This window comes from Cottoperca gobio, chromosome 3 (assembly GCF_900634415.1).
Source record: "Cottoperca gobio chromosome 3, fCotGob3.1, whole genome shotgun sequence".
In the NCBI taxonomy this organism is placed as follows: Eukaryota; Metazoa; Chordata; class Actinopteri; order Perciformes; family Bovichtidae; genus Cottoperca; species Cottoperca gobio.
The window spans coordinates 14,885,773-14,910,736 of NC_041357.1; the positions used below are offsets into that span (position 1 = coordinate 14,885,773).

At 36.8% G+C, this 24,964-nt stretch overlaps 1 protein-coding gene across 3 annotated transcripts in view; it reads left to right on the plus strand.

Annotated features, from left to right (window-relative positions):
• Nucleotides 1-18,732, plus strand: part of pcdh9 (protocadherin 9) — a 188,428-nt gene extending 169,696 nt beyond the window's left edge. For all 3 annotated transcript variants that reach the window (XM_029457066.1, XM_029457086.1, XM_029457077.1), the window contains one exon: nt 16,659-18,732. In XM_029457066.1, coding sequence (XP_029312926.1) covers nt 16,659-17,029 — 371 coding nt within the window. In that variant the 3' untranslated portion in view covers nt 17,030-18,732. The remainder of the gene's footprint in view (nt 1-16,658) is intronic.
• The last annotated feature ends 6,232 nt before the right edge of the window (nt 18,733-24,964 follow it).

Sequence of the window (24,964 nt, forward strand, 5' to 3'; positions counted from 1 at the left end):
GTTTTTCCACTCTGTTTCTCTTTCACCTTTCACTGTTTTTTTTCTTTTACCCTTTTGCTGTACTTGTTCAAGTAAGCAGTACCGTACCTGCTGCGTTCCTTTCCTGTTCATGTTAATTCACTATGCGTATGACTGCATGTGTGGGCTTTATTGGAAGAGCACAGGCCTAGCTAGTACTCCAAATAATTGTATGAATACCGAGCATGATATCTGTTACACTGTTGTTGCATTCTGCTACAGGCCATTTATCCATCCTTGATGCTCATTCAGACTCTGCACGAGTCTTTGTTAAGCTGTGTCAAGTGATACCAAGAACAAGGCCGTGTATACAACAGGGTATATTTATTTGAAATTACAAGAAGCCACGTCAACACAGAAGTAATTCCCCAAATAATAAAATACTCTTAAAATCGTATAATATATTTGCATAAGCTGCTAATTCCATCCTATGAGAGGTAATGAGAGGGCTAACTTTGATTGGAGGAAATTAATAGTACAAAACGGTGTATGTCTTTTGAAATAACATCTGTTTTTAACTGGAATAGAAATAAGTTTGAGTAGTTATTATTGATTATTTAAAGTAGGCTTCATCAGATTAATTTACAATGCACCATTTATATCTTTTTATAGTATGAGAGTGCATTAGTGTTATTTTGGTACAATATCTGTGCAATAGAAATATACCATAATCTATAATAGACCCAACTACATGCATCTTGGTAAACCACAAGGGTCAGCCAGGTCTCTTACAAATGATATGTATATATATATATTGTAATATTTAGTATTATACTATGACCATGCCCTTTTACTTTTGTGGTATTAGTTGTCTTTCTTTAACCATGCTGTCTTTTAACTGCCATAAACCCAATCCAAACCATAACCAAATAGTTAGGCTGCATTGACCGTAACTATTGGACAGATATTTTAGGAATAAAAAGTATAAAACATTGACAAAATGTATTATACTTTTACTAATTTTTATAATTTTGAAAATATGTTAAAAATACATAGCACATACATTTTACAATATATGTGTTTTATTAAACAAATCATCTTTATTAAATGGCTTTATAATAGTTTTGCATGGCTTTAACCGAGTAATTTAATCACTATGCTAAATCAGGTGTGGCATACACATTAATTTTACCATCACTTAATACAATACACTGAATGCCCTGCATCTAAATGTGACATTATGAAACAGTATATTTAGCAAATATGAGTGTTAGGTTGACATTTAAAAGAGAAATTCTTAATTTCCGGCTGTCTCTAAAGTTTATAATGCAACTATAAAACTCAAATCAGCTTCAAATTGGACTGCTACTATACAAATAAATTTACTGTAGTTTCCAAAAGATATTGTTTCAATGCATGCCATTCTTAATATTGGTTAGTTTTCTGCTGACAGAAATAATTGTATGTTAGATCTTTCATTTAGATACATGTATATTATACTGATATGTTGTGGTTTCCAGTAAACACATCTCACATTGAGATAAATATTCTGCTTAAAGTAATGAAAAGTAATACGTTCTCATCATGCACTTCAATAGAAAATCCCCACTGACAATTCCTTATCTTGTCATTCTTTTCAGATTAAAATCAATACTCGCTGCATACCTCAAAGAATCTAATCACAAATAAAAACATGAAGGCACGTTGTAATATGGCACACCGCGAAGCAATTGGACTTAACCACTGAGCGACATTGATGCTTACAGTCATTACTTTCTTGAATCTAGATGGTTGGATATGGTGTCTTGTTTATATAGGGCAAAGTGAATAGTGGTCATGGTGCAGCGTTACTGTATTATGAGGTCAACATGATCATTATCACAGCCACAGCAAGCATACAATGATTAAAAGATTATACACTTGTAATAAAATTGAAATCTATTCCTCATATCTCAAATGTCAGCTGTAAGTGACTGTCGTCTGGGAATATGTGTGTGTTCTGGGAAAGAGCTTGTAGACTTTACTTATTTCGTTTTTTTTCATCACATTAGTGGCATGGCCTGTTTGTTAAGCACTTTGGCCAGGTCTTAACATGAAACTTGGCGTAGATATTCACAGTACCAAGAGGATGAATTAAATCCAACTGCAGATTAAAATGTCCACTTGTCCAGCTCTTCACTTGTCTAATGGAGTGTTAGCAAAAAATAATATTCATTATATAAATGATGCTGTTATTATAAACAGAAAAATATATAAGGGGCAAGTATAAAAACTGAATGAATTATCGCCTACACTATCCGTCTCGTCGTTATCATCAGTGTTACTAAAGGTCTTTGACCAGAAATGTATTCGATCCACTGTTGAGATGAGCAGGCATACTCACTGACTTAGAACAGAAATTAGATTACAAGGTCGGTGCATGGGTCTAATGCAGTGGAAGATTAGAGAGGGAGAAGAAATCATTTTTACATGGCTCCTGTTGTCATGGGGACTGAGCACTTGCACTGAGCTGTGCATAACAGCAATTCAAAATGTGTTTTAAAAAAACAACAACCTATGTTGCGATCTCTGTTTTGCCATGTAGAAACACAAAAGACGTGAGTTCCCAACATAAAGAAAATGTTTATATCTTTGTTCAGGTATCTTTATTTACTCAATTAAATCATTTGATTATAATATCTTTGACATTTTGTTTCGATTAATAAAGTTGTGTCTGTGACTGTGCTATTGACCCAACTCAAGTAATCAGTAGAATAGAGTTGAAGTATTAGAGATATGCTTCTCTCAAAATGAAGCAGATAAGCAATCTCCCCTTAATGGATTTGGCCTTTCACACATAGATCTCACAAATGTTCATTAATGACTCTACTTGATGTTATCGTTACAGACACATATGCAATGTAGAAGAATATTTTGTATCTACCTTTCCTAACCATTCAATGCACCATGAACAAACAAACTGCCTGCGTATCCACACTTTAGCTGTTATATGACTTATATATTGCCTTAATTATGGAATGACTCATTTGTGTCATTCATTGATGGTTAAATAGATGGACTGTAACAATGGAGGGATGGGTGGTAGAAACATGATCATGGCAGCACAGTTTACTATCTAACTGAAGGTCTGAATGTCAGATATGTTACTTGTATCAGAAATGGCAGCGCTGTCAAAACTAAATTAAAACTAAATTTATTTTGTATTTTGTTACATAAAAAAAACAAAGTTTAGTTGTATGCTAAGTCTGCAAACGGACATGTACAGTTTATGGCATTAAAAGCTATGCTATGTACTATATGAATGGTAACGATACAACATATGAAATGTATAGACCGAGGTGATTTGTATTCTTAGCGGTCGTCTGTATTAATGCTCAAGGACAGAGTTACAATATATAGAAAAATAGCAGTATGCATTATTTTCACAATACCGCTGTTTTATCCAAATGTAAATAAGGTATTATAGCTACAATATAATTGCAATATGGACCGACTCTAATGCCGAGAATATGCAGGAATGTGCAGAAACATGTCTGAATGTTAAAATGCTTTGGATTCTGGTGCATACAAATGTAGCCAGCAGTCTGTGGTGACTTGCTTACTTTCTGCAGTACATTTCAGACGTCCTGCCTCACTTCCCTCGTAGTTGGTTTGGATTTGAGTTGCTTGTTCACAGAGCAGTGTACAGTCTAATAGCTGAGGGCACACATTTGGATGCTCAGACAAAGTGCGAAGATGTTCTGTACTGTAGTTTCATCTCATCACAGGGGGTGGAAGGTGTTTTCTCCAATAGGGTTTAATTTAATCCTCATCATCCCCTTTGCTGATGCCTCCAGGCCAGACAGCATTCTTTCACCGGTTTGTTAATCGACCTTATTTTCTGCACCTTTTATTCTAGCAGACCACCGCAAAGAACAGTGTTCCGATCTCCTAAAATTGATTGAGAATATCTGGTCTGTTGCACCAGAGCCCCATGAGAAAATTCTTATCTATCCATTTTTTATACCATTCCTCCATGTTATCAGTGCAATACAGTTTGTTCTTAATATGAAAATTCAGGCACGTTTACAACTGCAGCTTCGCCACATTTTCATTTTGCTTACTGACACTTTAAATTGCTTGTGCCTCTAAAATCCATCATAAGTAGGTATGTCGGTAACCGAAACCTGAGATTGGGATTGATTCAAGGATTTCAGATGGATTGGTATGGGCTAAGTAAAGCCAGATCCAATGTGGATCCTTTCTTTGTTTGCTCTACGTCAACCTCCGGCCTCCGGGCCATATACGGCCCGCAAGACAATTTGATCCGGCCCTTGAGGAAATTCATAGATGCATGCAAAAAAATACACTTGAAAAAATATTTCGGCAATATTTTAAACGGGCGAACTGACTGTTTTTCCTGGCCAAGGTCAGGGTCCTTGAACACAACACGAGTGGAACGTGTCATCACGTAGTCATGTCATGTCAAAAAACTTAAATTTTAAACTAGACGGTCATTGACATCAGTGAACGCAGCATGGCGAGTGTAAAACAGAGAAAGGTGGATGCGGAATGTCGCACTTTCCAGGAGAAATGGACAAACGATTATTTATTTGTGGAAGTAAAGGCCAGTGTGCCTAGTTTGTGCGGACGCGTTTGCGGTGATGAAAAATAATCTCAAGCGTCATTACTGTACGAAACATGCCGAACTGCACGAGCTGAAAGGACGAGTGCGTTTGGAGAAAGTTAACGCTCTTCGGTGGAGCATGGACCAACAAGCAGCTCTCTCCAGAGCGGAACATAGAAAAATGGAAAGATAGAGAGGTAGACCATCACACCAAGAACAGACTATTCCACCACTGCTGTGCAATTATCACTGCCATGTGCAATATTCACTTTATTTTCTATCAACCTCTTGGTACTTATATTATTTTTATTCTATTGAATTATTGTGTACTGCCTTTTTACTTCATATGCGTGACAAGATAAATTTCCCCGTTGTGGGACTAATAAAGGATTGCTGGTTTCTGATAAAACAGATAGATACATGGATAAAAAAATTGCTTTTTTGCACAGCATAAAAGAAAAGTGAAATTAATGGGCTGTGTCTTAAATGGTTATGAGGATATGAGTTCAATTTATGAGTTCAATAATTAGTACGGCCCTCGAAGGATGTTGTAAAAATTGAAATGGCCCTTGATAGGAAAAAGGTTCCCCACCCCTGCTCTACGTACTCATGTTGTCAAAATATCGTGAGTGGTATGTGTGCGTGTGTCAATGCTCCATTTCAGCAACCTTTGTTTTGAAATTGCATTTGCCCTTTAGTATTTACTTTGTTAATGTCCGAGTGTCTCCAAATCCTTTCCAACCTTTTGCTATAGAATGACACTCATTTCTCCAGAGATATTTTACAAATCACTATAATATGATATAATAATATGAAATACGTTTGGAGCTCCTCAAAGGATGCTAAATGATGGCATCTGATGATAATTATATTATAAATGCATAGTTATTCGGCATTCTTGCAATATTAATTTTGGTCTCTAAATGTGTACTATGCACATGTATAATGTAGAAATAAATATGAATCTATCAAAATTACATATTGGTTCCATCTGGGCAAATACGTAATATAACAGTAAAGGACTTTGATCTGGATTGGGGCCCAAAGAAAACGTGATTGGTACCGCTCGTACAAGCTTCACTTTCAGGCTGTTAAGCTGATGGTTCTACTTGCTCCAAATGACAAAATTTGCCCGTCTCGTACACTCTTCCTCAATGCTGCAGTGTAAAAGGCAAGAGTCGCCTAAGAACTTCTGGCAGTGGCATGACCCAGAACTGCAAATGAAATTTGCGGTGTACAGTAGAAGATGAGCAGGAAAGGTCACAGTCTTTTGGAGCTCCTCTGTGCTGTTACTCTGCAGCCTGTCTGAGGCTCTGCAGATTCTGTGGCCTGTCCTCAATATCTGATTCAGGACAACCATAAGCTTCTTCCCAAGAAGCCAGGTTTGAATTTACTGGAGAAGCCTTGTTTTCATTTACTTATATATCTTGGAGCTACAAAATGGAAAACAACAACACAACAACATCTATAGTCCCTATAGAGGAAATAGTTTAGCTTTTAAATAAGGCAAGAGCTAAATATATTGACTCATAAACAACTGTTTAATGTTTAATGTTACTTAGCTAAAATTCAACAACTTTGATAGAATATTCCGCTTATAGTGGATGTGAAATTAAACCCTGGAGTGGTGCAGTGGTGTTTTGAGGGAAACACTATGTGAAGAGAGCTTTGGGGGTAAAGGGAAGGAAAGCAGTACAAATGTGTCTTTGATTACTTCTTAGGTTTTTATAGCTTCTACCCACCTGAAAAAATAGGATACTAAACACTTCAGAATCACTCCTTACTATGACATTTTGCCGAACTATTCTATCTCCAAATTAGACTCAAGACTAATAGAGGTAAAAGGAAAAAATTGATTGTGTCTTATGTGAAAACTATTCACCAAATTGTCTGATATATTTTGATCAAAAGACTGATTGTCAATTGGTAGTCTGGGCTGTCAGAGCACATGCAATTTCAAAGCGCTGTAGGGTATTTAGGCAACACACCACATTACTGTACAATTACCACTTTCTCAAAACCTCGAAAGCTTCTCAAATCATACATAATGATGCCATCCCTGCAACCCATTAGTGCGAGGCGAATGTTAGAGAAATAAACAAAACTCAAAAATACATGGTGAGAAAGGCAATTTGAAATTTGAACCTGCGACAGCACAAAGTACTGAATAATGATTCATTATTGTAATATGTACATTTTGGCAACTTATTAGGGACTTTTCATATACGTACCTACCTATGTACCTACCATTGGCCGTTACTGTAGATGTACAGTACACGTATGGTATGGTATGTGCATAGTCCGGTTCACATTTGTTAAAAAGAAATCAAGTGACGAATGAAAAGAGTAGACAATGCTAATCACATTTCTTGAGCTTCATTCTCAGCACACGAGCACTATGCTGTAAACAGTAGGCTACTTTTATCAGGAATGTGTGGATCCAGTACAGATTACCTTGGGTTGAATATTTGAATTACAAATTGATCTGAGAATAGTTTTAATTGAGGTCTAAACCAATAATATTTATTAGGCATCATGGAAATTATGTAAATGTCGTTTTTTGACAGGCTTTGTGTTCTTGTTTTTCTTACTGTTCTTCACCTTCACTTTGCTGTTCCTCTCTTCCATCTTGCTCGCTCTTCTTTTCTATCTATGTGACCAATCTTCACTTCCATTCTCAAGCTTTGTCTTCTTTTTCTATTTCGACTGCCTCCTGCCCTTCATCTCCTCTCATGAGAAGCTGCTGCCTGGCCTCAAAGGTAGCGCTAGAAAGGATCCATCAGCCAGACTAGTATTCTCTCGAGAATGCATCCAGCGTGTTGCTCTGTTCTGCTCTGCTCACTATCATATCTATCCAACCCCAGATAGCCTTTACTGTAGATCACAGGACCCGTTTTCAAATTGTCTGTATGGAACTGTAATTCTATGCTTGTTGGACACCAATAACCATACCACTCGTACATTAACAATAGATTTGCTCTTGGTGAGGGATATCTTTATAAATACTGGCTATGCTTCTAATACTGCATATCATCATATGCCTGCATCTAAACAGTGTTTTATTGGTGTTATATGTCTGTACGTATGTATGAGGAAAAGGTCACAGAGAAAACTTACAGCAGATTTAAAGTATAGACAGTGAATCTGCCAGATGTATCTTGTGGGTTTTTGAGCAGCAGCTGGAGACAGCAGTATGGCACTTTGAGCCTCCATGCTGGACCAAAACAAAGCCTCATTCATCCCCAAATAACAACATCTGGGCATGCTTAACAGCATGGATAAATAAACAAGGCCTATGGACACTAAATCCCCCACACTCAATCATTCTCACTCCCTCTCCACCCGTTCCCTCTTGCCATTCTCAAGGCTGTAGGTTGTCGGTGTGGGAATGGCACATCAGCACTGATAGTGTGCATCCAATTAATTAGCCAAACGTTATCTCATTAGTAATAGCCGGCAGACAAAAACAAGAATACTCCCTTATAGTTGCAAACAACCTCTGGCCAAAAATGAGAATGATTTTCTCCTGCTCTGTAACCTCTGTGATCTGTTGATGCTGAGTAGGAGGACTGAAAGAGAGGCATGTGAGTACTGTTTGGTCAAAGAGTCCATCGTTAAACAGTAATTGCTCATGGCTCACATTTATTCAACAGCTTCTGCAGAATTAAACAGACCAGCCCCCAGCACATCCTAATGACTCTGTATCAGGAGGCAATCTAATGGTTTCGTTGTCTCTAAGTTATCTGTCTTTGTGGACATCTGCAACATTTGCACAGAGCTGTAAGCAAAAGTAAGCTCTGAATCCCTTGCATTCCTCAACACCTGTGCCTCAATGTTATTTAAAGCACTCAGGGGCTCTGCACCAAACATCAGCCACCGGCTATTTGCTTGTGTGTGTGTGTGTGGTGTGTGTGCAAGGAGAAACTTGACTTCTTGAGCATAGTAACCATGAGCAACGAGCTATGCACAGAAAAAGTAGCACTAAGCAATGTGGAAGACATTTTGTGTGAATGAAGAGAAGTTGATGTTACATAATGTTTTATGAACAAAAGCTGTGACTTTGTAAAATGAGCTGAATATGCATGCTGATGCTGTTTAACTGAGGAATGTCGATTTTTTTTCAGGTCAGTACAGAGACCCCCTCAAAACAATTTTTTTTTTATCAAAAGCTGGCCGTATCATAGCAGTTTGAGAAAATGTGGGGAACAAATGTATTCAAACATCATTATTCCAGAACTATTGTCTCTGTATGGATTTGCATATAACTACAAAAATTGCATTTTTGAGGTATATCTAAGACCACCATGCAACACGTACATTAGACAGATATATTAGAAATGGATGAGCGACATAATGACAAAACGCATAAATAGAGTCTCTTAAGTCATTATAGAGGTGGAAAACTAAGTTCAATGCAATACTTTTGTTGCTGCTTATTTAAAACAGGTTTCTCTGTGCATCTTGCAGCAGCATGCCGCTAACTCAGGTGCCTCTTCAGGTGCCGCTTTGGTGTTTATATCTTATACTTACAATTTAAAATGCTCATAAAAGCTAAGGTACAGCAGCGCTACTGACGTCTCAAAATCAAGTCTGTTTGCCTTCAAATCTTTCTTTTTCCTTTTTATTATGTATTAGCATATACAATTATAAGCAACGTGCAAAAGTCATGAAAGAGTTAAAACATTTATATTTCACTGAGCTGGACGGGATCTATTTCAGAAGCTTGTTTGTCGAGCTGCAGTACAATGGAGTTACATACCCAGCGGCCTCTTATCTGCAGTTGTAGTGTCATGGTGTGCTGGTGCTTATCATCTGTCCACAGCTCTTCAAGGTTTCAGCATGAGTAGCAGGATGTCACTTGACACCCTCTGGGCATGGTTTTCAGTGGTGACAGATTCTTGATTATGCTATTTGCATGTACAGCTATGCTACTGTGCATGAAGCAGCGAATGACTATAGTATGTAATAAAAGTACCACATTCTGTGCCACTGACAATTTGCTCAATCTTCAACCTATTCACAATGGTGAAACATGACACGAGATGTCACTCTGATTACAGAGTGGGAGGTTGAATGCAATGAGGGAATCAAGCTTATTCTCGGGCACAATGTAATCAGAAGAAGCTAGATGTTAATAAGCCTCGATGGTCAATGTATGTCAACTTAAGTCAGATGAAATCATAGAGGTCTATTTACAGTGAAGATTATCACAAAGAGCTATGCAAGGGGAAAAAGATGAAAATAAAGATTTGGATCTGTGAGTATGTGTGTATTGATTACATGAATATGAAAAGGCTGAGCAATGGTAGGTCAGGCCACAAGAGAATTAAGTCAATGACAAACTGCAAAAAAGTAAACAATGAGAAGACAATGGCTAATAAGGTGGGAGTTTAGGAAGGTTTAGAGACTGTGCTTGATAAACGAATATTGAATCTGGACTCTTTTAGAATGTCAGAATGTTGGTTCCAGAGGGAGGTGGGCTGAAAGGAGTAGGTAGTGTCCTTTCAATTAAATGCACCAACATATTCCTGCACACTATTAAGGGTAGGGCTCCATCTACATATGCATCAACAGGGAGTCAGAAAAGAGAGATTGATTGAGTGTTCTCTGGTATTTTAGTTTAGTTTTAAATATTTGGACGGCTGAGTCGTAGTTTTGAAAAAGCAAGTGTGGAGTCCTGGAGAGTGATATACAAAAGTACTTTATTATGAAGGGAACAACATAATTGTCTGCTTTTTTTCTTGGATGGTAAAGGAAATGATGTATCCTCATCCTGCAGATATACCTGAATACCTGAGACATTTCAAGATCAATACATTGACCAGGATTATTTATAAGCACAATGTTTTATTTCGAATACCCCTAAATGTATTTAGTTTGGGTAACTGATCATTTGCAGGTCGTACGTTTGGTTGAGTTTGCATTTGAACTACTACCACTTTGGGTGGCAGAAGATGGATGTTTCAACCGTTTGTCCATGATATGTAGATATCTATTTTGACTTGCCCTCATGCCAAGTGGTTTTACTCACAATCAACTGACTGGGGTTGGCAGCAACATTTGTGTTGTCGGTTTACTTTATCTAGTAGTTTGTTGGTTATTGTGTCACTAAATATGCTTAATATTGACCTCACACCAATTTATAATAAACAGTTTGCTGTTTATTTTTCTTCAACACAAATATGTGAATCTATATGTTTAAGTATCTATCCGCCTCTATCATTCCAGTTTCCCTTGGCAAATGCGAAAGTACCCCCTGAGGTACGTGTATCCATGGTTGGGAATCATGGTGTACAATATATTATATACATAATACAGCTTTATTGTATTATATGGGTTTTTTTCTAAACCTATCAGCGCTATGCCTCAAGTGGCGTTTCAATCAGGGTTTGTCTCTGCATTGTCTCAAACAGCAGGTATGCACAAATTAGAATAGAAAATTGCTGATTCAAATTATCCTCTGCTGCCCACTTGGGCCACTGATTGTACCAATCTGCATGCAAATGGTCATGTTTATTACACCAGGGGAATGGCAAAGCAAAATGTGCCCTTGATTAATGACTGGCTCTGCTTTTGTTACAAAAAAATGAAATATGGACATTTCAGTCACCTCATTGTGCTGTATCCAATTCACAGACGAATGCCACATACAGATATACTGTGATTCACAAATGGGTCAGGGTTTTCTTTTTCTTTCTTTCATTTATATTAATTTTTTCACACACCCCATAATTTAAGAGTTGGAAGAAAATTACATCAGTGGCATCACCATTATCATGACTTCATTATAGTAATTTTCCAAACAATGCAAGAACAGCAACAATTCACATAAATGGAAGGTCTGTTAATCGTTCCTCTGCTCAACACTGCACACCATCTACATGTGCACAGTCCATTTCCTTTCTTCCATCTCTCTTCTTTAACAGCTCCCCAGATGTCTACTCACTCGTCTGCGATCTCATTTGAGGAATTCATCTTACTGTCTCCCGGGTACCATGTATTATGGCTCTCTATGGTTCTTCTTGCAACTATGATAATGTGTGTCTTGGTTAGGCTCCTCACATGCCAATTATGAGTGCCTGTTATTGTGATGGACTCCACGTTTGTGCAGAAGAGTGACTGACTTTCACGTCGGGTCCCCAGCTTTCTTCACATCATGTATTCGAGTGTGCTGTTAAAGCCAGAACTCATTGTTCAGGCAGCACGGCTTAGTGGAATATGAGGACATGTTCTTCTTATTAAAGTAGAATTGCATCAGTTTATATTGTCTTACACATGAATGACCCACAGAGACCCTGTCGTATAAAAACGGCAAATGAGCCAATAGGTATAATACCCCTTTTTCCCCCCCACACTCAAAATGGTATTTGCATTTGGTTCAGAAGACATGAAGAAGCATCGGAACAGTTAAGATTTCCTCTCCTCATGAAAAAACCTTTGATTGCTACTGTAACACATATTTAGTTGCATAAACTGTGCGGTCTGCATATTTTATATAGGGATGGCCACAATAATAATACATAAAGAAACAATTCTACACTGTAATAAAAACCAATACAGAAGCTTAGCAATCAATATGAACTTTTTAAGCCTAGCTTAGTATTGACTCAACTCTTCAAAAAGCTTTGAGGCCGGTTTCAGTTTCCAAAAGTCAACACTTTATAATAACTGTCATTAATAAATGGTAAATTGATCGTTAATTAAACTTAAGTTAATAGTTAATTTACTGATGACAAATATTAAAATGATAATGAATAATGTTTCCTAATTATTAATAATGATATCATTTTTGTTATTTTATCATAAGTGTGTTTAATATGAAATAATTAGTTTATACATTATATATTGTATGTTACTATTAATTAGTCAACTATTAATCGTTGCACACATTATGAAATTCTTATATAACATATTAAGAATTTCTTGATGATTAGCAAATAATTTGTAAATATTTAAGAAATAGTTTGATGAACACTCGATACGTCGATAGTTACCAACTATTAACCATTGACAATGTATTAACTTCCCATCCAAATAATGTTTATAGATGCTTTACAAACTATTAACTATTTAACCAGGTATTATAATCATCAGTTGCAACTTTTTAATAGCCATCTATTTATAGACAAATCAATTATTTACCATTACCAAAGTTACCAATATCTGGTCCAGCTAATGTTTATAGATGTTTTACAACAAAAATCTTAAAAGTTGACAAATAATGTTGTATTCATTATAAAATACTTGATGTAGTATATACAATGTTATCATGTGTGCAAAAATATATATATAGCAACAAAGCAACTTTGAAGGTTTTCAGCTGAGCTTCAAATCTTCATTGACCAATTTTTTGACCACGAGGAAGCAGGTTTAACTTTAGGGAGTCAACCATAAAGATTGTAAAACCAAAACAATTAAGGTTAGGGTTAAAGCAGTACAAGCTTTACAATTGGTTGTTTATTCTCAGTGGGATCGGCACCTACAGGTATTCACATTACAGTGAGTGTTTTCATTGTTAAACATATAAATAAATGGACCTTAAGTAGCCATTTATTGGACTGGTTTTATATCATATCACATAATAATAATATTAATAATAATAATAATAATAATAATAATAATAATAATAATAATATTAATAATAATAATAATAATAATAATAATAATAATAATAATAATAATAAATTGTATTTATAAGCGCACTTTTCATTTGAGTAAACAAAACTCAAATTGCTACAGAGTAAAAATTATATACATTTAAAAACATTAGGTAAACAGACAAGGCAACAGCAAACATATATTTTTATATTTTTTATATTATTTAAATAAATTTGCATATTTTTCATAATGCAAAATAATTTATAAATGCATTGAATGTAATGAAATCCTAAGGTATTACGATTAACATAAAGCTCAATACAAACCAGCATAAGATTTCTTCATAAAAGATACTCACAAATGGTAAGTGGGTAATTTTAAACTAACAAGGGGAAAAACAGGTCCACGCAGGAGATAGAAAAAAGCTCTCTGAAACATTACAGAACTTACCCACCAACCAATTAGCTTTTTTTTGTGAAGCAAAGGGACAAATTAGGACAAATACTTATCATTTTCTCTTTTAGGACAAAAACAGATGAGATGAAATCATCAGCCTTTGAAGTTTGATTTACAAACGCAGCCGGAATTGGTTGATTCTTTAAAAAAGGAGAATAAAACAAACTCAAAGGAGAATATTTCTTCAAATAGCAGAGCTGCGTTATATTTCATGCATTATGCATGTTTTTCTATCAGATGAGATTCAAGCAAATACCACCTGAAACATTGGCTTGCTTGATTTGTATTTCTAAACAGTGACGCATGTTCATCAGACGAGTAGCCAAGGTGGTAGCAATGAATTTGAGAGGAATCTGATCATTTGTTGTGATGCAAATTGACCTTTTACATTTTTTTTTCTTTCTTTGGTTTTGGAGAAGGGGGTCTTCTGAAGAAAGGAACATCTATCATTTATTCTCAAGAAATAGTGAGTGTGTGCCGTTGTGGCCTGCAGACGCTGGAACGGCTTTCCAATTGGTCAAAATCAAAGTCATAGATTTCCAAACAGTGTCTGTAACTCTTTGATATTGAAAGGGCTTTCATTGTGTATGTCTTTTTTTTTTACCCTTGCAGCAACTATATGCAGGAAGTTGTGTCAAACTATCTCTTTGGTAATTTAAAAGTTTGAGATTAAATGATAGAAGAGAAAAATATATGAAGAAAGTTAGCTTGCTTGGGATGCCTAATTACTAATTGAATATCAGCAAACATCACTGCCGTGTACCACCATCTCTCAGGCTGTATCTCATCAGTCTATTTACAGTGCAGTATGTATGCACTTTAAACGTCTCTGTGGATTCAAATGATAGTGCTTAAAAAGAACTCATTCATCCTTTCATCCTTCTCAAGATCTTTACCCCCACGTTCTTCAGCTCCCGAAAGCTCGGCTCACTCATTTTTCAGACTGCTGGTTGGTCCACGAAATCCAGCTCTCTGAACTCACATGACAAGTACCTCATGTGTGAGCTGGAGAGTCTCAATGAGCAGAGGAGACCAGCTGATGCCAGTTCAGATGTTTTACTTGGCTCTTTAAATGAAATCTCTAAAGGGGTTTAAAACATTGCCAAATCTAAAGACAATCGTGTACAGTTCCATATGGGGGTTCTCTCATTTCAACCCTGTCTCCTAAAAATTATATTTATATACTACTAATTTGTGACCAATACCTTTTAAAGGGAACATAATTGCTGCTTTAATTATGTTTACTGACAGGATTTCCTTGCTTTGTGTTTGTACCAAAGAGAAGTCAGGGAAATGGTCGGAGTGAATGTTGTGCGTTTTAAGGACTTTGACACCAGATACTGGGGTTTGTGATTCCTGCGTTTGGTTATGTTTAGGCATCAATACCACTTTGCTTACGGGTAGGGAAATATTATGATTTTGGCTATACATTTACTGGCCACTTTATAAGGTAAACCTTTCTTATACATTGCATTCAGAACAGTCTAAATTATTTGTGCTGGAAATATTACTCAAAGGTACGGGTCCATGTTGACTACAACATAAGATTTGTTGGCTGGACATTTATGTTACAGTCTCCCATTGCACCGCATCCCAAAGGTTCTTTATTGAACAGTGATCTGGTGACCGTGGAGGCCATTGGAGTTCACTAAACTCATTGTTATGTTGATGGGTTAGGGCTAACATGTGCTTTGTGACATGGTGCGTTTTGATGCTCAAGTATTAAGGGGCCTAATGTGTGCCAAGAAAATATTTCCACCACCAGCAGCCTGAACCTTTGACACAAGGCAGGATAAATCCCTAGATCCATGTAGTTTCAGCTAAATTCTGACCCAACCATCTCCATGTCGCAGCAGAAATCAAGATTCATAAGACCATGCGTTTAAAAATCTTACCATCCTGTTTTCGAGAGCCTGTGCCAATTGTAGCGTCGGTTCCCGCTGTGGTCTTCTGCTGCTGTAGCCCATCTATTTCAAGGTTCGACATGTTGTACATTCAGAGATGCTTTTCAGCATAGCACTGTGGTAAAGTGTGGTTATTTAAGTTACTGTTGCCTTCCTGTCAGCTTGAACCAGTCTGGCTATTCTCCTCTGAACTCGCTCATTAACGAGGCCTTTCGGCCACAGAACTGCCGCTCACAGGATGTTGTTTTTCACACTGTGCTCTGTAAACTCTAGAGACTGTTGCGCATGAATATCCCAGGAGCTCAGCCCTTTCTTAGATACTGAAAACACCCGTCTGGCCCCAACAATCATTCCACAGTCAAAGTCACTTAATCCCATTTCTTCCCCAATGTGATTTTTGCTCTGAACAATAGCTGAGCAGCATGGTCAGGATGCATGTTTTTATGCATTAAGATGCTGTCACATTATTGGCTGACTAGATATTTGCAGTAACAAACAGGTGTACAGGTGTGTCTAATACATTGCTAAACATAAAGTATACTCATCCTGCTTCAGTCAGATGCAAATGTTTTAAGCAAGACCACAATCTTCCCCTAACCTTAACAGAGTACTTTCAGTGCCAAAACATAACCTTAATAATAGATATTGGTAGATATTGTACTGCAAGGTCAGTAATTGTATGAAAAACAAATGGATTATTATTGTTCAAAATACTATGTTTAGTATCAAACATAATTTCTAAGACAATGTTGTTTATTGTAGATTAGGGGAAACACATGGGTTGGCAGTTGGTCATTCTTACTGCATCGACAGTCATTGTAAAAAGTTTCAGAGGAAGTTTTTACAACTTTTTTGGCTTTGTCTGTAATCTTTCTCTAAACTTGCAACTCAGAAGTGATAGCTCAAATGTACTCAACAGGTACATGACATTTATATTTCTTGCTATTTTATAAAATTCTGTAAGAACAATTAAATCCATTTTTATTGTGCGACAAACATCTGAGAGCGACGATCAGTTACGGTCCTATTCCATGTAATTATGTGCAGGACTGTAACTTACATGAAATAATGCAGTTATTATGGCTGATCTCAATGTATTTTTTCATGTTTTATGTTTGTTTTTTGTTTTCCTTTAGATGGCCCCCTGGGACCTCGTGGTTTAGTGGAAGCTACAGAGATGTGCACACAGGAATGCCTAGTCCTGGGACATTCAGACAACTGCTGGATGCCCCCGACGTTGGGAACATACCAGCAGCCAAAATCACCTGTGTCTAGCTTTGGGTCTCAGAGGGAGTGGGGTCCCAAGGAAAAACTTCTCAATGGACATACTCTGACCAGAACCTGGAAAAATGAGAGTGGGCGGTCAGAGCTTTTTGGTGACAGGAAGCAGTTTGGGAGCGGAGAGGGACACTTCACCAGCAGTGGCATGGCTGATATTCCACTGGTGACTCTGAAGTCCTGCCAGCCAGCCTCCTGCCCGGACAGCCCAAAGGACCAGCAGCTATAAGACGGACTTTGTTTCTGTGCTGTAAGGCGTCCACCTGAGCTCCTCTCCTGTTTTATTGTTTTCTTTCTAGTTTCATCTCTTCCCACTTAAATTGATGCTTCTGCAGTGTGATAGCCACATGTACTATGTAGGCCACAAAACTATAGTGCTTATGCTGTGTTCTCTACAATTCAACTTCACTATGGCTCTAGTGGAAACCTCTTTTTTTTATGAACATCCATGGATTTCTTCAAGGTAACATTTTCTGTCCGATTCATGTGTGATTTGGACAAGTAGGGGAAGGACATACGTATAATGGAGAAAATGAAAACAAATGACTAGAAAAAAAAAACTACCATGGCTGACCAGTATATACAAATATTTGTGGTGTGGTTGTTATTGAGTTGTTCAGGACTATATTAATCAACACAATCAAAGAAAATGGAATTACATTTCAGAAAGTGTTGTTCTAATAACACTGTTAGTGGACACTTGTTTATTCTGTCATTGTCTGTGTGTTTGTAAATAAGACTTATTAACCACTATCATATACCCGTAATAACCACAGTGAATAGGACAGTTATTGGCTGTTGTCATCATAATGGCTTGTCATAAGGATTTGGGATTTCAACTGGACAAAGATCTATAATGTGGCATAATGTACAACAAGAAAACATTTACCCAATTCTTTAAAAAATCCTATTGTTGATTTTGAAGCAAAATGGCATCCCGTAATATACTCAATGTGCCCATATTTCATAATAATTTTCTTCAAGTACTGCAAAACCACAGGCAAACCTTTTTTTAAAAAAAACATTTTGTATGAAGGATGTCAGTGCTCAATATGTGCATTATAAAAATGAAAGCTCTGAAAGCTCTCCTCTATAAACTGATTTTGAAAGTGTTCAGTACAATTAAATAGCAATATATTTGTAAATGGCTAAATGTTTTATCTAACGTTGATCTTATTACTGTATAGATTTTATTCAAATTGTGATTTAACTGGGTGCAATCTCTCAGTAGTACCTGCAATTTATTGACATATGTATATATATTATTTGCACACAGAATATTGTTTCCATACATAAGAAAACACAGATTAAGATAACACTTCAATCACTGTGCCTTCATGATGTTTCTTCAAACACTGAATTGTGCTTATTTAAATGACGAGAACATGTTGGCTACAAAGACTATCCTGTCTGATAATCAAATGCCTTATGCATTGAATGTTTGCCAAATTTAGAGACATAATCACACAGATATTATAGTACAAAATCAAGTTGTTGCCACTTAAGAAAAACACAAAGGCATGTGCAGATAATGGGTCAACCATGAAAGATCATCTGTCATTCCACCGTCTGAAAAAGTGTGTTTTATTCAACAGCATGGAAGGCAAATTACACAATGGAAAAGCATGCTAAAAGATATAGCTTTTAAAAATGAACTTGATCATTTTTGTGTCAATTTATTTTGTTGGAATAGAGTTGATTTGTGCATTAAGGAGACATTCAGTTTGTAAAGCACTCTCATATTTATGTCACAATATAAAGAAGTTAAGTGGGATGGAGTGATTTGCTTATCGCAGTATGTTCGTCAGTTGTGAGGGTGTTTGACATCACAGATACTGAAACAGTTAATCCTTGTTACTACTCTACAGGTATACAGCTACTGCAATAAATGTTTTAATTACGTGTATGCTTAATTTGTGTGCAGAATGATCACCTCAAGAGTTCTGTGTCTGTTTTTTGTACATCTTTGCGAACATTAACCGATGTTCATAAAATAAGCTAGTCATTTCTTTCTGGAGGACAGTACACTAATAGAGATTTTATGTTTAGAACCATGTTATTTCTTGAATAACCACATTCACAGCCACATTGTCATTGAATTAGTTGCCTAGTGATGGTGTTGGACTAGTGGACTAGTGGTACGCCTTTCAAACAATACACTAGAAGGCCGGGACCCTGAGTTGCTCCAGGGAGACTGTCCCTGTACTTAGTTCAATGTAAGTGGCTCTGGATAAGAGTGTCTTCTAAATTGCCTGTAATGTAATTAGACCATATCTTTCACCATTTCACATGGACAAAATAAGAACTAGGCCTTTTTAAATTAGCCAAACATTACACAGTCCTCTTGAAAAATAGTTCCTCTGGCTATTACTTTAGTTTACATATTGTGTCCTAACAAAAAGTACAAGGCTTCCTTATTATTTCCGAGGTCACTGTGGTATAAAAGCCCTCCACTGCAAATCCTGAAGGAGGCCACTCTGGGAAGGTAACATTTCTGGAAGGGGGTTGCCATGGAAGAGTGTTGAGCCCTCCAACGAAAGCTCTCATTTTACTGGTGATTTTAATCAGACAGTTTAAGTAAGGACACCCGGTGAAGGCACAGCAAGCATGCTGACAGAGAGAGAGGCTGCACACCCAGGGTATCCTCAATATAATATTGTAGGTAACAGTAGAGGAGCTTCACTTCAAAAAGTAGTCACACCAACATAAATCCCCTAACCGTGTCCAAAATCACTTCCTACAGGGTAATAAATTGAAATTTCAGACACTTTTTTTTATGATAAAAAAGTATGGTAAATCATTGTAATCTTGCGTCATCAGGGACAGGTGTAGAGGCCCATGACTGTTGATTTCCATATCTATAAAATGTAATGTGTTGCGTGATTGTTTGCAGAAAGTCGGGGTGGGGATTGTGAGGATTTTTAATTACACTATATAATGGATACATTTTGGCAGACAGTAAATATAGGTCACTATATAGTAAATGGGGAGTAATTTTGGACACAGCTCAGAAACAGGTAAAGAACAAACATCTTTAGGTTTTTGTTTATTAAAGTTTTGCTTTAATAAAAATGATACTAAACTCCTTCATCAGGACTGTGTGCATGTGGGTGGTTTGATCAGATTTGATTGACAGACCAAACCACCCATTAAATGTCATCAGGTTATGATAATCAAAAATACTGTAAGGTAGAAAGAGAGAGCAGAGGGAGATTTTTGATTAACCTCTGTAGTCAGTGATAAATCTGGATACATAGAAAGGAGAAAACTAAGAGCCGGTAGGACCCAACCTGTCCACCAAAGCAATCTCAAAAGGATTCTTGTCAACACCAGCTGTCGTAAAAAACAGTCTGTTGGAAGAGGTTGTATATCAAATATGTTTTTGCCATGGATCCTAAATCCTGATTGGTGCACAGAAGTACTTAACCATCTTTTTTTCTCCAATGGAGCCCCAACCCTTTTAAGTGAACACTCCTCAGAAAATGATTTAAATGAAACAGAAATCTCTGTTCTAACTTTGTCAGAAAATAATTGGTAACGTAGAATCACATTACTCATAGTAAGCAGCTGATTAGGAACATTTTTTAATTACTGTATTTTATCCTCTCTGCTAGTAAACCAACATGTCTGCTACTATAAGCCCACTCCCACTGGCACTAATACATATGTATGTCACACAGCCAAGTGTCAGTCATTATAATAAGTTAACAATCATCACATGGTTTCATCTGCCAAGAGTTCAACATCATATTTCCAAAGATAAAAACTGCAGCGTTCTGCTCATCAACTCAGAGAATTGATGGGAATCAGCAATACATTTGCATGCTACCACTGGCCAGTAATGAAGGGCCAGGCACCCGGCATAACTGTTGAAGTAATTATATTTTCTTTATTTCTTTTAGGTTTCTCTTTCTCGCTGTAACCTCATTTGATATATTTATCAGCTGTCGCCCAATGGACCTGCTTAAATTCTTATTTGCCATGCTAGCTATCGACTTGGGCAAGAATAGTTTCTGTGAAGCTTCAAAGCTAATTGCCTTGGAAGTGTGAGGGGAAGTAAATTAGTGTCACGCCACAACCAAGAAAAAAGGTTCCCAATCGCATTTCCTTTTTATATGGCTTTGAGAATATTTTTCTCAGGGAAGCCTCCATGCACAAAGTGGAACAGAGTGAATGTTCAGCGGGGAATCAGTCACAGAGAAGGCCTGCACTTCAGACAGAAGAAGAGCCAACTCTCCACAAAGATACAGTTGACAGAAGCAGCACCATCTACATATTTTGAAGGCCATATTTGAAGATAATAAGACCACAAATTAATGTTGTCTGCTCCAAGACTTCAGTTAGTCTCATTTCATCTAATGAATGTGGGAGAATTCTGGATCTCAACCAATCTTACAGACCCTGTGGCCCTGTGAGCCCAAATATCTTCAGCCAGGAGGGATTCCTGTTTGGTTCACTGAAGAGGAGTTCGATAGGAAGCCAAAATCTAAAACCAGTTACAGTGGAGTTTTGAAAAGTTTCTCTGTTAATCGCACTCAAAAGAAGGTAAGAGTTGTGCAACCTAAAGCTATATAACCAAAGCTGGGAATTGAAATTCAGACTGTTTTCAAAGGATCCAAGACAGAGATTACAATATAGATTAATGTGCAAAATATAGGCAGGAAAAGCTTTTTTATTTTATAAGAAGAGCTGAATTATCCAGGCCCTTGTTAAGTCAAACCTTGAGAATTTGTCTCGTTTCATAACAGCCACATACACCAAACTGTCTTGAAATGTATTTTACAAAAGATCATCCTACATCTATGAAAAGTGAAAGATTAAAGAATATATTGGAGAAAAACTGGCTTTAACTGATAGGTTTCATAAAACTTAACAAACAGGGGTTTGTTTATGAAGCGGGCTTTAACCAAGATTGCCAAAAGAATCTGGACTCACGGAGACGTCTGTGTTTTATACGTTAAAAGGTCAATAAAGAGATTGACGCTGTAAACGTACATTTACATCAACACTGTGATTATTGTACTGTAAATGCTCTTATTCTGTCTAATCTTGTACTAATTGTTATGTTTTTGCTGTGAAGCACTTTGGGCTGCAATTCTTGTATGAAAGGTGCTATACAAATAAAGCTTATTATTATTATTATTATTATTATTATTATTATTATTATTATTATTATTATTATTATTATTATTATTATTATTATTATTATTATTATTATATTATCTAGAGCCAGGTGGTTAAAACATATGGACAGCACAGGAAAAAGACAGAGTTACATATTAACACATTTTAACCACAGGAAATATAACAGACTTATTCAGTTTTTCAAAAGCCTGTTCTGGATGAACCAAATGAGCTTTTTCAGCTGTCTTACAAAATCAGAAAAAAAAGAGTAATGGTTTGTTCTGGCCTTTAACACCAGAAAAAAAAATGGAAAATGAGAGTTCCAGTAATGTTCTTTAGATATGGGTACATTGTCTCGTACAGAGCTGACAGCACAACCTTTTACAGCTATCTGAGTGCATACAAAGTAAGCCTCCCAGACACTGTCAGAGACAAAGCTGAGGCCTATCTTCGTCCAAAACTCTGAACTTAATGGTCTCCATTTAAATAAACAGCAGAACAATATATTAATATTACACGCCCTGAGGAAGAGGAGGCCTACCAAATGAAACATGAAGGTCAGCGGAGAAGATGATGAGAGAACATGAACTGTCATGCAATACCCACAGCAATAACTATGACGGATTAAGAGTCTGTCAGGAGAAATTGTACCTTGGCCAGCTCTTCTTACTATGACCTTATACCACGAATTTGAATCATTTGAGTTATTACATTCCCAGAGGTCACTGTGAAATACTGTAGGCCAAAACAGTTGAGTGAATACTGAGAGCTTCTTATGAAGAATCTTCAAAAAAATACAGTTTGAATCAGAAAACAAGACTGAGAGTCCACAGCCATGCTTGTGGCTCTGCGAGGCTTTCATTTCTTTATGTGTAGTAAATGTAATAAATGACACGTGACATGGTGACCCTGGTAAACATTATAGCATGTTATCATTGTGAGCATGTAAGCATGTTGACATTAGTATTCAGCTTGTACCTTCAATTTAAAAATATTCAAACTTCCATGACTTGGTTTGCAAATCACGAAATTCCCCCCCAAAACTGCCACACGTGTTGTTTGTAATTGTTCAATGATACATACTGCAAGAGCATTTTCTGCCTCGTGATAGGACGACCTTATTTGTCTGTGCCTTCCAAAAGAGTGACTGTTACAAAACAAAAACGTTTTCTGATCAGAAACTGCTACGGCAAAGGTTTGGTTTGGTTAAGGTAGAAAAATGACTGTTGAGTAAAGGAAACGCTTGTTTAGGTTAAAACAACTATTTGGTTAAGGATAAAAAAAACAAAACCAAGTACAGCCAGTAGGATAAAGGAAGGCAGACATGCAGTATGTCTCCCATGTCAAAGTCAAAAGTATTGTTTACCCATATCCTAGCTCCCTGACCGTCTTTGTTGATGGTATGGCTCTGTAACAGCATCATACTACTTATTCCTAACGGATAAAGGACAGCCTACAGCTGCTAGACGGCTTTGTCACTTGAACGTTAAGTATATGTTGTTTTGGAGCATTTGTTCTTCTCTAGATATCTGTGTACCGTTATTTACCACTCAGTGCTGCCACATTTTAATCAATGTGAAGCTGGTGGTTGAACTGTTTTCTAACCAATATATACATACTCTCTTAAATGTTATAAAACTCTTCTGATTCTTGAGTTCGCCTCTCACCAAACCAAGTTTGCATGTTCTCCCCACGTCCGCTGAGTTTTCTCTAGTTTCCTCCCACATTCCAAAAACATACATATACGGTATTGGATTATCATACAGTAACAACCCATTACTTCATCCTCTCTAAGTAGCTGCCGTCTTCTCTCTCTGTGTGAATGGTGTCCTTGAGTTTGACCTCTTGTGTATGTGTCAAACGGCAAATACTGAATATTGGATTACAATTTGTGTGTGGGATATGAATTCTGATAATTAGATTAACTGATTTCAACAGTTTTTAAAGCAAATCCCTTCCAGGCTGGAGGTGGTGACATGCCATTGGCGTGGTTGGCTTAGAGGACTTCTTCAACAGAGATGGAAAATGATCATCCCAAGAGAGCAGAGCATGGGGGTACCTTGCTGGTTTTCAACAATTCATATTTTATTTCACTATTTATAAAATTGATCTCAACATCAAACCACTTGTACCTGTTATTCATTTGGTCAACAATGAGCTTGTGGCTTGGAATGATTTGGCATGATTTTTCCCCCCAGTTAAATTAAATTCAAACTACAGTCAAGAAGAGTCCCTCTGAAAACACTGAATAAATGGTTGTTTAATCATGTTTTTTTATTGTTCTTTGAGAAACATAATCAAAATAAACCTGGCCTGTCATTCAAGACACAGAGTAAAGTATTCATGCTGTTGTATCGTCACGCCTGGACTACTGTAAATCTTTGTTTAAAGGCCTCAGCCAAGTTTCTTTGGCTAATTTCCTGTTCATCCAGACTGCTGCTCATTTATTAACATCAAATGTATCTTCCAACCTTTGTCATTGGCCTCTTTAAACTACCTCTGGGTGAAATCATTCATCACATTTGAAGTTATTTAACCCTTTAAATTGCACTTGTCATGATCCCGATTATTGTGCCCATTAAAGCCTGGAGTCACAAACACCACAAAGCTAATTATTTTGATCATAACACAGACCAGACTAAGGCTAAAGGTGAACTCTGCTTTCAGTTCACTATAACTGTTTTTGAATTTCAGAAAGCACCCCTTGATATCAACATAGTTTTTCTGACCTTTGATCGTGTCAGATATTTGTTGTTCTGTTCTTTGAGATTATTCTTTTACTATATTTCAATGCCCTTGCTGGCCGTGGTTTTGCATTTTACCATTTGTATTAGTAGTAAACTGGCACATGGTACACTAGTATGACTAGGATGGTGTTTTTACTACTATACTGTTCTTACATACATCAGTACATTTAAATTAAAAACACTTTTCAATTTGTTTTTATTTACATAAATGAATATCACTGTGTGCAATGTTCCAATGCAAACTAATACATTTATATATTTATTTGGCTAACAGTTTACAACACAGTAAGCAA